Source organism: Passer domesticus, chromosome Z (genome assembly GCF_036417665.1).
Source record: "Passer domesticus isolate bPasDom1 chromosome Z, bPasDom1.hap1, whole genome shotgun sequence".
Classification (NCBI taxonomy): Eukaryota; Metazoa; Chordata; class Aves; order Passeriformes; family Passeridae; genus Passer; species Passer domesticus.
The window spans coordinates 69,590,175-69,603,688 of record NC_087512.1 but is presented as its reverse complement, the minus strand read 5'-3'; the positions used below and the strand labels follow the sequence as shown (position 1 = coordinate 69,603,688).

General features: G+C 40.5%; 1 protein-coding gene across 1 annotated transcript in view; it reads left to right on the top strand.

Annotated features, from left to right (window-relative positions):
* The window catches only part of SNX30 (sorting nexin family member 30), a 49,238-nt gene that overhangs the window by 28,336 nt on the left and 7,388 nt on the right, over positions 1-13,514 (top strand). Inside the window, exons 5-7 of the mRNA XM_064404862.1 lie at positions 1,812-2,007; positions 2,656-2,855; positions 8,496-8,582. Of these exons, the coding sequence (XP_064260932.1) occupies positions 1,812-2,007; positions 2,656-2,855; positions 8,496-8,582 (483 nt within the window). The remainder of the gene's footprint in view (positions 1-1,811; positions 2,008-2,655; positions 2,856-8,495; positions 8,583-13,514) is intronic.

Here is a 13,514-nt window from a genome sequence, read left to right as displayed (position 1 = left end):
CATTTCAAACGAGACTAAGAGGACTTGCAGCTATGCTTGGGTTTTACCAGATAGGTGAGAAGTGCTGTAAAAGTATACCTTTCCAAAGTGACATTACTCTAGCTCACTTAAATGTGATGTTTGAGCCCACTTCAGGTTCATGCTTTGCTTTCCATTTATAGTCAATTTCCAGTGTTTTTATTTTCCCTCCGTGGTGAAATTAACCACTGAAACAAGCCAGAAATGCAGAATTTGTTAGCACGTTAAATGTCATATAGCTCTGTTCCTCTTTTAATCTGTCCAAGCATGATGCGGCTTTCTTAGCTGCTTTATTTGTCTTCTGCCACCCCTGTGAAATGAATGTCAAGGGCTTCATCCTCTGCTTTAAGAAGAGTTTGCCTTGAGATTACAGAGCATCTTGGGAGGTGAGGGGAAAGGGCACCTGTTCTGCTGACTGTCTCTAATGTTTGAACTTGGACTAGTGAAGCAGTGAGGTGTCAGTTCAGTGTGCTAGGACTTCAGAATTTACTTACTACAGGGATTTGTAAGATCACCTCCTGGTTGAAGGAGAGAGATCAACATTTCTTCATATCCCTGTTTGGACCTGTAACATACCAGAATGCTTGAGAGACTGAGTGAATAATTTTGAGTTCAAGGATCTTTTCTGATGCCTGCTTGCAGCTCATGCTGAGGATATGGGGAAAGCAAAAATTAAATTGCATTTAAATGAAAACATAATGGAAAATTATAGTAGCTGCTAAGATGTCAGGTTTTCTTACTCAGACTTAGATTTGACTTATGTTAATTACTTGCAAGGAATACCATAGTACATGTTTTGAAGATGGCTGTTATCTGTTTGTTTGTTTGGGTTCTTTTTAAGAACACTCAAGCTTTTAGTCTCATCTCTAATAATATGTCTGAATTCTTGATCTCTACAGCCTACTTGGTTTGAACACATCTCTTCCTCAGGATCTATAGGATAAACAAACTCTAGCTCCTGAGCCAGTTTTGAGATGTTGAATACTGACCTCTGCTGGAAGAAGTAAAATGAAACATTGCCAGCGTTTTGATTAACTACAACCATTTTTTTTATGGTGTACTGTTTAGGTGAAATCCCATTAAAATTGTAGACAAGCAGTCTTGTTAGCATAAATAATCTGAAAGTTGGTTTATGCGAATGTGTAAAGGAGTGTGAAGGAAGTTTACACTTTCTGTGCAGCAACGTGGATGCATCTGACCCAGCCTGAGCTACAGTCTCTCTTGCAGAGAAGCTTTGCTGGTCTCCTCACGCTGCATTTTTTCTGCATGCAGTCTTCACCTGCCTCCTATTTGACCACAGAACTGGAGTGAGGAGGCTGCTTACCAAATAGGTGTGCAATGTGTATCTTTGTAGTAGGTCATTAGAGCCAGCTGGTGCATTGTTTAATAGTGGTATTGGAGCCATGACTTAGAAGTATGTGTAGATGAATGATGTGAATTGTTTCAGTGGAACCAGAGCTGTTAATAAGCCTGCTTCCCTGGTGAGAGTACAGGAGAGTGGGAAAGTATGGCCACATACAAAGTTTGACTATGTATTTATTTCTAATGTACTTCATACTATTGTCCTGGACAATTTACCTCCATGGAGCCTTGAAGCTGTGCATAGCTGTGCAGCTTGTAGCAAGCAAGCCTTTGTTCAAGGCTGTATGTCACATGTAGTCTTGTTGCTTTCACAAGATTTGATCTTGACTAGAAAGTATCCTTCCCTGTATTAATACTTAAACATGTAAGTCAGTATTCCTAAACATATTTTTTTTGCTTTGATTTGTTTGTTTGTTTGTTTTAATTCCTAGGATCTTAATGCCTACAAAAAGCAAGGGATGGCTTTACTGTCAAAGATGGGGGAGTCTGTCAAATATGTTACAGGAGGCTACAAGTTAAGAAGTCGGCCACTGGAGTTTGCAGCCATTGGGGATTATCTGGACACATTCTCTCTAAAGCTTGGTACCATTGATAGAATAGCACAACGGATCATCAAAGAACAGTTGGGTAAGGACACAAGGTGTTCCATCATAATACTTCAGTCTGAATGCCCTGTGTCTTATTCTGGTTGATAGCATGATCATGACAATTCATGTTGATGATTCTGGCCTGTAATAAATCACACACAGGGCAAAATCTAATGCCTGTTCCAGATTTTAAAAAGGCCCAAAACCTAACACAGTATCTGATATTAGCTTAATTCTCCAAATAATTTTTTTAAGTTGAATTTTTATACCAACCTCCTATCTTACTGGAGTAATTATTTTAAGACTTTTGGAAGGTGGAAGAACCTGTAGATTACACCTGGAGGAGTACAAATGCAATTCCTAGACAAAGACAAGCTTTACAAGTCTGTCTTAGTAGACTTAGGTTTTACGTATATTTAGAAAACTGACCTTGGCTACTGCACAGGTGCAAGAGTCTTTGTATTAGAAGTTGAAATGGTAAGTTAAGAAAGAGACATCCTGAACCTGTCACCTGTGCAGCCATTGGGCTCTATTAAGTCTGTTAAGAAGCTAATGCAACACAAGCCTTGACTTCCTGTGGGGATTAATGTTATTCAAAATTGGTGTGTAATTTCACCTATTTTGTGTTTGCTCATCTTTGTGCCTTGCTCTTACTCTGTTAATCTATTTTTTCATCTGCCTCCTGTAGAATACTTGGTGGAACTACGAGAATATGGACCTGTTTATTCAACCTGGGGAGGGCTGGAGGTTGAGCTATCAGAGCCACTGGAAGGAGTGTCTGCCTGTATTGGGAATTGCTGCACAGCTCTTGAAGAACTCAGTGAGGACATGACAGAAGACTTCCTACCTGTGCTTAGGGAATATATATTGTATGCTGAGTCCATGAAGGTAAAGAGAGGCCTGTGACAGAAAACGCTGTTGTGTTTGCCTGAAATTAGTGAGTTCATTCTTTTTTAACAGTGAGAAAGGGTGGTCATGGGAAAAGTGGGGAAGTAAATATTACATTAAGTAGGAGGTATTTTCATAGTCAAAACAAAGCTAAGTATGTTTGATAGCAGGGTACTGCATGAGTAGCATTATCTGTCTGCTCTGCTCTTCACTCAAGGTAGGGTCAGTGTTGTAGGGTGTACAAAAGATGTTGCAGAGTTGCCCCTTCATTGGTTTGGCAGGTGGTACTCTATAGAAGACATCCTGTGGCTGCCTAGAATCTTTCTTCAAATTGAAACCAGTTGTGCTTCAGCTCTTCACTGCTTCGCTACAGGGACACTGCATGGTCCAGCAGGAATGATAGCATTAGCAGTTTCTATCATTTGTATGTAGCAGAGTTGGGTGCCTCCTTTTAGAACCATGTGTCCAAATGACAGACATTGCTTCCTTTGTCGTCCCCATACCCTAGGCATGATATGTCTGTTGTTAACAAGTTCTGCATACCAAGTAACTGCTTAAAGATGTTTTTCTGTTACTCATAATTTTTCAGAACTCGATGTTTTACTGCTTATGCAGACATAATATAAGCTACTTTAATGTGGTTTTTATTCTCTTGAAGTTATGGAGCATTGGTAATTAATCACATCTAATGGGGAAAAGAATTACTGAGTTAACTTCACTAAAAAATTGTATCAGGGACTTCAGTTTGTCCATCAGAGCTTTTCACCACTTGCCTGTGGCACAGTATGTGTGCCATATATATATATGTAGCAATCCCGCTCTAGGGTACTAACAGACAAGTTCCTTCTGAAGACTTTCCACTTGGAACAACTGTTACAAGGCTGTGATGTGCACTCCTTTACAGGTCTAATAGCCCACTGTAAACTTACAGTCTGAACATGGTAGTCCTTTCCTATCTTAATCTTAATCTCATCCTATGCTTCTCAAACTGAAAATTTAAACACTTTCTTATAGATGTCTTTTCCCAGCTTCAGGAGCTGTACATTTGTGTGGTTAAAGTATTCTTGCAGGTGGCTTTGCACTAATTCCCTGGGTATATTCTTTGCTTTTGTCACAATGGATTTGACTCCAGCATGAATGAGGTGTATTTTCTTTATGGGTCGATTGCTTGAACACAGTGAGCTGTAGGAAGCCTTGTCTCAGGATGTTTGGACTATAGGAAGTGCAGGCAGATGGAGTGTGCTTACAAATAAACAGAGCATGAGGTTAGTGATTAAATACTTTAACTCAGAATATCTGGCTTTTGGTGCTAAAAATGCCTACCAAAGATGACACCTGAAGGGGCAAGCTGAATTGTGAGAGGTGCTCTTCAAAAATACAGCAGAGGAAATTTTTTTAAGCTGAAAGCCAGGGTGTCTTCATCTGAAGAGGTACTTTAGGCAGATAATCACCACTCACCACAGGCAGAGCGGTGTTACAGACTTGCATCTAGGCTTCCTTTTGGCCTTTAGAGCCCTTTTAGAATGTCACTGTCTCCAAGCCAACAGTTACTTTACTTTCTAAAGTACTTGCTCAGCTAAAGAAACCCTTGCTTTTTAACTTGAACTTTTTAGACTGTTGACTTTCTAGTGCTCTAAACAATTATGCTGTTTAGTGTCTGGCTTGGACATCTTATTAGCTTTACTCAGTCTAAAAATTTGGAAATCAAGAACAAAAACTATTGTTAATCAAGACAGACGGTTTGTATTTTCCTTCCCTCTCATATAGCAAAACTGAACTCTCTCAGGTTCTACAAAGTGCAGTTTTCTTCTGCTAGAAAACATCAGCCTGTTCTGTTTCTGAAGTGAGCAGCTACTGAACTGTCCTTGCAAAATCCATAATGCTAAGTAAGTAACCAAGGTTAGTAAGGAATGTGCCCTTGGAGTGCAGGAGACTTTCTGTTGAAGGGGTTGTCCTCTTCGCTAGCAATGCATTCCTCTTCATCAGCTGCTGTGTGGACTACTTGAGAGATGAGAGTCTGTTTTGTTCTTTCAGAGCATATCTTTTGTGCGGAGTACTTGATGGAGGGTAACTCTTTAGGTACTAGGAGTTCAGGGCAACTTGCTTTCTTTGCTGCACACTGTACCCCTGGTGTAGGTATGGGAACATGATCTATAGAGCAGTTTATAGCTGAATGTCCCTTGAGTAAGAGCTTCCAGATTATTGTCACTCTTCAGAGATGAAGAGGCCTTGATGTCTTCAGGAGCACTTTTGTACCTAAGGGGAAGAGCCTGAGAGAACTGCACATATGGAGTCAAAGCCCAATAGTTCTGTTTGAGTATGGAATAGAATTGAATATTCTACTGAATAGAATATTATCTGTTTTGAGGGAAGCCTAGCCTCTGGATTTGTTTGCAAGTTTTGCAGAACAGTGCAGAAGCTGGTGTCGTGGGCTTGAGTTAAAATGTGTGCTGGAAGTGTCTAGAAGAGACCCTTTCCAAATTACTTGCCTCACTCAGCACTGCTGTGGCGGTTTTTGTGTGCAGCAGGTATAAAAACTGAACACAATTGTGTTCAGTTTTTATAGCTGCTGCACACAAAAAGATGTGGATAAGCTGAAGAGGGCCTGGAAGAGGACCACAAAGATGATCAAGGGACTGAGAAGCCTGCTATATGAGGAAAGGCTGAGAAAGCTGGGTATGTTCGACCTTGAGGAAGAAGGCTTAGGGAAAATCTTATCACCATCTACCAGTATTTAAGGATTGAGTACAAATATGATTAAAGCTCCCTTTTCAGAATGGGACCCATGGAAAAACAGGGACAATCAGTGCAAATTATTCCTGGGGACATTTTCATTGAACACGAAGAGAATTTTCACAATGGGAACAATCATCCTTTGGAATAATGTCTCCAGGGAAGTTGTGGATTCCCCAACACTGGACACATTTAAGATGCAGCTGGACAGGGTGCTGATCCATCTTGTCTAGACTGTGCTTTTGCCAAGAAGGGTAGGATGAGATAATCCTTGAGGTCTCTTCCAGCCTGGTATTCTATGGTTTCTATTACCTGGTGCAGGTAATACCTGGTTTCTATTAACTCAGTTCCTGGTGCAGCAAGGCCCTTGTCAGCAAACGTGGTACCACATTTGCTGATGTACCCTGGTGTTGCCCTGGGAGGTACGTGCAGAGGACAAAATCTCCTGTACTTGATTCAGTGCAGATATTAGGATGTTATATGACTTCTGTTTGCTCAACATTGCTAGAAAGGTTTAACAAGTGATGTGATCCCCTGGGGTGTTCTTGGATATTACTTTTAATGCATGTTTAAAGCAAGCACCACACTATGAGGTAACTGTCTTTAAAGGCATGAAGTAGCTAGAGATCCTCTTGTGATGTTTGGTCACAGTAGGAAGCTATGTGGTGTGCAAACGGGATTGAAATGGAAATTTGAGGTAGGAGGCTGATGGGAAGCTCCCGAAGCTCTGTGTGGGCCAAGGTGGAACGTTTCAACTAAATACAAAATGTGAAGGACCTCCTGAAACTAGGCTAAATCTTTTATGCTCAGACACCACTGGTTTACTTCTGATCTGAAATAACTGAAGTGTGTTGGTCGAGATATTTCAGTTTTGAGTTTGGTTTCTTCCAACTTTTTTTTTTTGAAAAAAAACCTCTTTTTTTTCCTCTCTGAGTGAGGCCTTAACTAGTATTGCGTGATCTGTGGTAATTTTGAGGATACTTGGTGCAGAGCTTTTCATAATTGCTGCTGAAGCATCAAGGCATGGATCTAGAACAGAGGAGATAGCTTGGAGGTGCCAGAGGAAAATATGGGACAAGTGAAAGGGAGGGCCAGAGGAAAATATGGGACAAGTGAAAGGGAGGACAGTATTTTTTTCATTACCTACAGGTCAGCCATTACTGGATACTTAAAACTGTATTCACAAGCTCATTGTTAGTGGTCCCCAGCAGGTGGACTTGAGTGCTTAAGGGGAATTAAGACACCTGTTCTTTGAATCCAATTTGCCAATAACTGTTAATCATTGGCTGCTCCTCGTATAGATTCAGCACTAACTCCGGGCTTCTAAAGGCAAAATGCAGTTGCTGGAGGCAGTTGTTTTTCACTGAAGAAATTTCTGTTGATTCAGATTCAAGAGGCAATACAAAGCAGAAATATCTATTAAATCTCTCAAACTTTTGTTGCATTGGTAACCTCAATCACTTAAAGGCCATCCCATGTAGTTGCATAGATTCAAATCTATGACAGTGCTGTGATTTTTCAACCAAACACAACCAGTGGAATGCTTCTGCATCCCTTTTGGAACAAAAGGGAGAATTAAGCTCTTGAAGGTGAATGCTTCAGGTTTGCCCTCTTTTTATTGACTAATCTAATAGTAGGTTTGTGGATGAGGTGCCATTCCCATTTATCATGGATTGAACATCTCTACTCTAGAGCAACTGCATTGGTGACCTTCTCTTGGCTTAAGAAGGAGGAGGTGGATGATCATGACTAGTAGATAAAGGATTTGTATGTCCTTAATTGCTCTTAATTAGATCTAGACTGGCTGTTAGAGCTCTGAGGAGCTACTCTTCTAAAAACATATTTCTGGAGGCAGCAGTGCGCATGACTAGTCCAGTGTTAATAGCCTTGTCTGGACCTGTTGTAATGACTAGTTACCACTTGGCATCCTAATGGGACAGTTCCTTCTAGGTGGCTGAAGGGAAGACTCAAAACCAAGTTAGCTGCAAGAGAATTTCAAACTTACAGGGATTGTTGGCTGACTTCCCTCAGCATTTTTAATAACTTTGCATCAACAGAGTAATTAAAAATATACTAGTTGCTTCTTTGTGAAACCTGAAGTGGTAGTGGCCTGCTCTTGCAGACACAAAACTGTTCATTTTTAGTAAATCATTCTTAGAAAGACTAAATCCTGTGGTTGTTTTCAAACTGTAAGACTGTAGTATAAACTTAGTGAAGTTCTTTGTGGATATAGTACAAGCTAAGGGTAGCATCTTTGTCTCTCTGTTTTGAAAATACTCTGTCAAGAAAATGTTTACTGCGTGAAAAGCTCTCTCAGGCAGTCTAGTGCTTTCAATGTAAATTGTCCTTTTCATATTTTTTTTAAATGAAACTGACAACTAACACCCCACCAAGATAGATCTAAAATAAAGGTTTCCTTTTACTGCAACACCAGAATGTGACAGCTTGCTTTAAAGGATTCTGAAGAATCTTTGCAAGTGAAAAGGGACCTGTAATACCTTCTGTGATGGTCTTCCTGTCTCTTAGCCAATGCTGCTTGAGGATATCAGAAACTTTATATTAGTCCTTGTCAGCTTTGATGCTTTTGTTTGTATCTATTTCATGGTAGTAATACATCAACTGATGAATTAAATTTACTTGGTCAAGGTTATATTAGTGGTTTCATGATTTCTTCTATATTGCATGCCTCCAGCTTGATAAAATGTTGAATTTTTATCTGCCCCTGCCAGCTGATGGAGAGGAAGTGCTGTACATTATCAAAAGCTACTCCCTAAATGCTGTAAAATAGGACAAAGTAAATCTGACTTTGGGTTACTTGGCACTGAAGATGTATCACTTTAGAGTTTCTTGTGGACTGGGGGAAAGAACAAGAGGATCCTTCACAGCTCTCTTTTCTCTTGCCCATAGAATGTTTTGAAGAAGAGGGACCAAGTCCAAGCGGAGTATGAAGCAAAACTGGAAGCAGTAGCCTTGAAAAGAGAAGACCGTCCAAAGGTTAGCACTTAAAATTGCTCTGCAAAAACAGTTTGCACTTACGCTACTTCCTGAAAAGAATGGAGAAGCAGAACTTGCTTTTTTCCTGGATCTGGGGGCTTCTTTGCAATATAAACAGTTTTTGGCAGAACAGAAATTTGTTGTTGGCAAGCTGGTGTGAAATAAAGACCTAAGTATAAATGTATGTAACTTGTAACAACTTCTGAACTACGGATCTTTCACAGTTTAGAGCAGGATGATTCTGTAACACTTCAACAACAGCCAGCAGTCATTTGGACTGTTTAGTGACAGGTTAACAAAGCAGCGGTAGAACAGTCCCCGGTGACTCAGCAGTATGTCAGCTAGCTTTGTTGAAGTCCTGTCCCTGGCACTGTGGAACTGTATTGTTGCAGAACACTGCTTTTGGATGTGGAAAACTCCTTATAAAACACTCCTCCTCCCTAGCTCCTGCTAGGGAACTCTACCTGTGCGATGCTGAACAGAGATGGAACATGTCACTGGATGACAGGTTTTGGCTGGGCACCATGCAAAAGCAAAGCTTTGAACTTACATGCTTATGCTGCCACCCATTTCTGCGTGAAACAGAGTGCAAGAGCGTTTTCATAAATCACTGCAGCTTTAACTGATGATGGCAACAGGGTTTGTTCCCTTCCTCTGCTTGAGGTTTTTGGTTTCCCTTATATTTGTGTTAATAATTAATGTATGATTTTCCAGTATTATGACTACTATACAATAAGGTTCACTCTACAGTAAGGTTCACATAGTATTTTGAATCTAAGAAGCTGAAGAGGATGAGAGCACAGAAATGCTAAAGTGTTTTTCTGATCTTTTGTCTATAATGAGCTACAAATAGTGGTGTACTAGGTGTTTTGTGGTGCTCTTGTATTTGGGTCTACTGCCCGCCCCTCTGCTGGCTGGTGTGGTATACACTCTACTTCCTCAGTGTGGCTTTGTGTAAACAGGTGCTAACAGTTGTATCTAGGATGGAGGGAACTAAATCTAGCATTTCCAGCAAACCAGTTCTTAAGCATTTGACTATACCAAGATCTTGATTCAGTGGAATTGATGAATTTTGCTAATCTTGCACATGTTAAAAGTCCTTTGGATCTCATATCTCAGATGCATTATTTTGAATAACTTTTGGAATACTTTTTTGGTCACTTACATCTCCTTTCCAGAGTATCAGGATATTTTTTGGCAACTCTTGTACCTTTTTGTAAACATAAATAGTTTGTGTCATTTACAGCATGAAGTTGAACAAACTATGTAGAACTCCTTGCATGTTCACAAAATACTCTCTCTGGGTTTTTCAGAACCTTTCCAGCTGGAGGATGTGCCATTATCTGTAAGAGCTGGTAGCTCAGAGCTGTGCCTAGCAGCATAGCTTATATTCAGCAAGGTCTCCTGGCTGTGACTTGCTGGAAACTAAAAGCAGGCAGAGGGTCATGTTGTGGAATGGCATTTGTCTTCCTTGGCATATTTGCTGATTTGGTAGACATGATGTAAAAAGATCCCAAACTAAACCTTAAGAGAACAAAGGCCTTTGTTTAGATCTTGAAAGACAAGCCTATCACTACTTAAGAATCTCTCACTGTAGAGCATTCTGGGCCTCCTGTGCACATACCCAGCCTGGCATCACAGAGCTCAGCAGGCCATTAGATTGTTCTGGCAGTGAAGTCAGCCTCAAGCTTGGTGGCCTATGAATGCAGAAGGCTTGTAGTGCTACTGTGGCTCTCTGTCAGCAGGTACTGTTTCAGAATGCTGAAGTTTATACCAAAAGCCACCACAGTGGCTTATTGTATTTGCAGGGACCCTCGTGGCAGGGGGGAATGATGAATCTGACTCTGTGCTCTCAGAAGGCTAATTTATTACTTTATGATACTATATTATATTAAAGAATACTATAATATACTATACTAAAGAATACAGAAAAGATACTTACACAATGCTAAAAGGATAATAATGAAAACTTGTGACTCTCTCCAGAGTCCCAACACAGCTTGGCACTGATTGGCCAAAGAGTAAAAACAACTACACCAGAATCCAATAAAACAATCACCTGTGGGTAAGTAATCTCCAAACACATTCCACATGAGCAAAACAGAGGAGAAGCAAATGAAATAAGAATTGTTTTCCTTTTCTCTGAAGCTTCTCAGCTTCCCAGGAGAAAAATCCTGGGCAAAGGGATTTTTCAGAAAATGTGAATGCCACAGTGGCTTACACCACAGTGTGGGTGGTGTTTACCACTAGCACCATGGTGTGCCTGTGGAGTCTGCAGCCTTTCAGTTTCTAACATGTGCAGTGGTATTGAAATGCCCCTCTCTCACCCATTTTTGACCCATGCTGAGTTTGATTTTGCAGTAATCTAACCAGCACACTGAAGGACAGGTATGGTTTCGTTTTGGTGAGGTGAAGTTTGCCTCTGATGATATGTTTTATTCTGTCTTCCTCAAGGCTTTGAAGTGTGGTGATCTATGGGAACAGTAAATACAGCAGTACAGAACTTGAATAGAAGGTGAGGGGAAAAAGGCCTTGTAACAGATAACAGTTTCCCAAGACCTAGGAAGGTAGAAATATCTTTTGCAAAGATTAGTTGTCTAATTAATGCTGGATTTGTTGTGCCTTAGGACCATTTGTTACTTGGTAATGATGATGCAGAGGAGTGGACATGCTATTTGTAATCAACCACACTAAATTACAGATATTAGGCAAGCTTAGATTTTAAGACAACAGAATCATTGTAAAGAGGATTGGATGCAAATGCAGAACTCCATATCATATGCGGCTCAGTTCTTACCTGCATATACCTTTCTCATCAGTTGAAATTGACTGCTAAAATAGTCCTGGGCCCTTTAAGAGGTGTTTTCGTTTGAAGCAGTTGTCACTTTGGTTTTGTGGCTTGAGGGGTTTTTGAGCTATTAAGTAGCTGACAGCAGGTATCAGTAAGGAAGTAGCATTCCCCCTGAGTCCAGTCGACTTTCTTCCTTGTTCTTAGTTGTTAGCTGATATTTAGTGTCTCCATTGCTAAAAACAGATAAAAGCATCAGCTTTGATACTTCAACTTAGGCCCAAATTTGATGATAAACATATAATACCTCTTTGCATTTGAGTTTGCACTGATAGAAGGTGCTTAAAAGCTATTAATTAACTTAAAATTATTTTAAAAAATAGTGAGTTGCAATTTATGTACTAGGAAGCTGCAGTTTATAAGGTAAGGCATTTGCACATCCAGCTAGGACTGCTGCATGTGAAGACACTACTTTCATGATGTCTCTGGACACTTAGTTGGAGTTAGCGTTGTTGTTCCTTGATGAGAGCACACGTGACACATCTGCTGACCACTGGGTTATCCCTGTAGCTCTAAACTCATACAGCCCTCTCAGCCTGACCAGCCAGACAACTTGCTGTGAGAAAGAACAGATTTTTGCATATCTTCATTGTGGTTTCAGATCCTGGCAGAAGAAGCAGGGAGCTGGTGAGTGCTTAGAAGCTAAGTTAGTTGGATTGGGAAATCTTACGTGGTTTTGCTTCCAGACTTCATAAATATTTCTCTTGATAGCCTAGCCTTTCCCATTAAGATGTACTTATAACACAAGGCATACATGCCTTGAGGGGGCATCCCCTAAACCTTCCAGTCACAGGCTTGGTTGTTCTTGTCTGCAGCCTGTGGGGAAACTTCATTGGAGTTGTAGCAGAGTGAATTCTGTAGCCATAAGTATGGTGCTCAGACATAGCAGGAAGAAAAAGTATCCACTGAACCTCCAAGCTGCCTGTACTGTAAATTCAGTTTTGTGAATATAGGGGAACTCAAATCCCATGAGTATAAAGAGCTCCTGGATCTCAAACAGGTTTATTGAAGAACAGATGTAAGACCTTCTCTGAGTAATAAAGTGATCAGCCCTAATCTGTGTCCTGGAGCAGGAACACAATTGGTGTGTTTCTGCCTAAATTGAGTACCTTGCCAAACTGCAAGATAGTAGCCCACCTCTAACTTCATGTAGGTATCCATGAAAAGCTTCTTACATAGTCTGTTCATCCTCTTTCTTCTTTCACACCCCTCAGAAAGAGAGATTACTGAAAGTATCAAGTACAAGAGGAGCCACGACAAAGTTCTTCAAATGTTCTTCATTCTGTATTTTGCCTTTGTGCAAGTCACAGCTTCCAGAGCAAAAGTTCACTTCTCACTTTGGTACCAGGATTCAGGAGTTTCTCTTCTGAGTTCTTGGGCTTAGTCTGCATGCCCTTCCAGGATTCCTGTCTGTGTGGCCCATGCAGCAATGAGAAGGGAAAAAAAGGTGTTTGGCTTTCCTGCTTGAGGAGACACTAGTAAATTATTCCTGTATTTGCCTGGTGGTATACATTATATTAGTTAAAACATAAGCAAAGGACACTAACTTAGTTGATCTAAAGTGTATGTACCTCAGGTGAGTAACTACTGTCAAAAATTTGTTTAAATCTCTACCTCAGCTTGCATCCTTCAAGATGTTATTTGTTGCTTTTGCCTGGTTGCATGTCTATTGTTGAGCCTAAAAGTCCATGAGCCTATCCCATGCTGATGATCATGAGTGCTTTGCAGTTAAATTTTGTTTGGGAAGCCCGTAAGGTTAAAAGTGGAAGCTAAAAAGGACTTAGAAATTTTATTCTGCAGCTGTCAATACCGAGGTGTCTTACTCACCTTTTTTCATAAACCTAAATGTTTGTTGTTATAGACACACTGGTGTAAATTGGGGCATTCCTACTGCAGCTGTAAATGGGAAGCAGAAAAGTTTGCTGTGAAACCAAACTGCTTAGTTTGAGCACTAGGAAGTGAGCCTCAGTACAAGTACTTACACCGAATGGTTTTCCTGTGCCTTTAGCAAGTGCTTCCTCCATGGCTCTGTATCAGGCATGGAGATGGACAAGCACAAGCGCTCACCACCTCAAACAGCAACA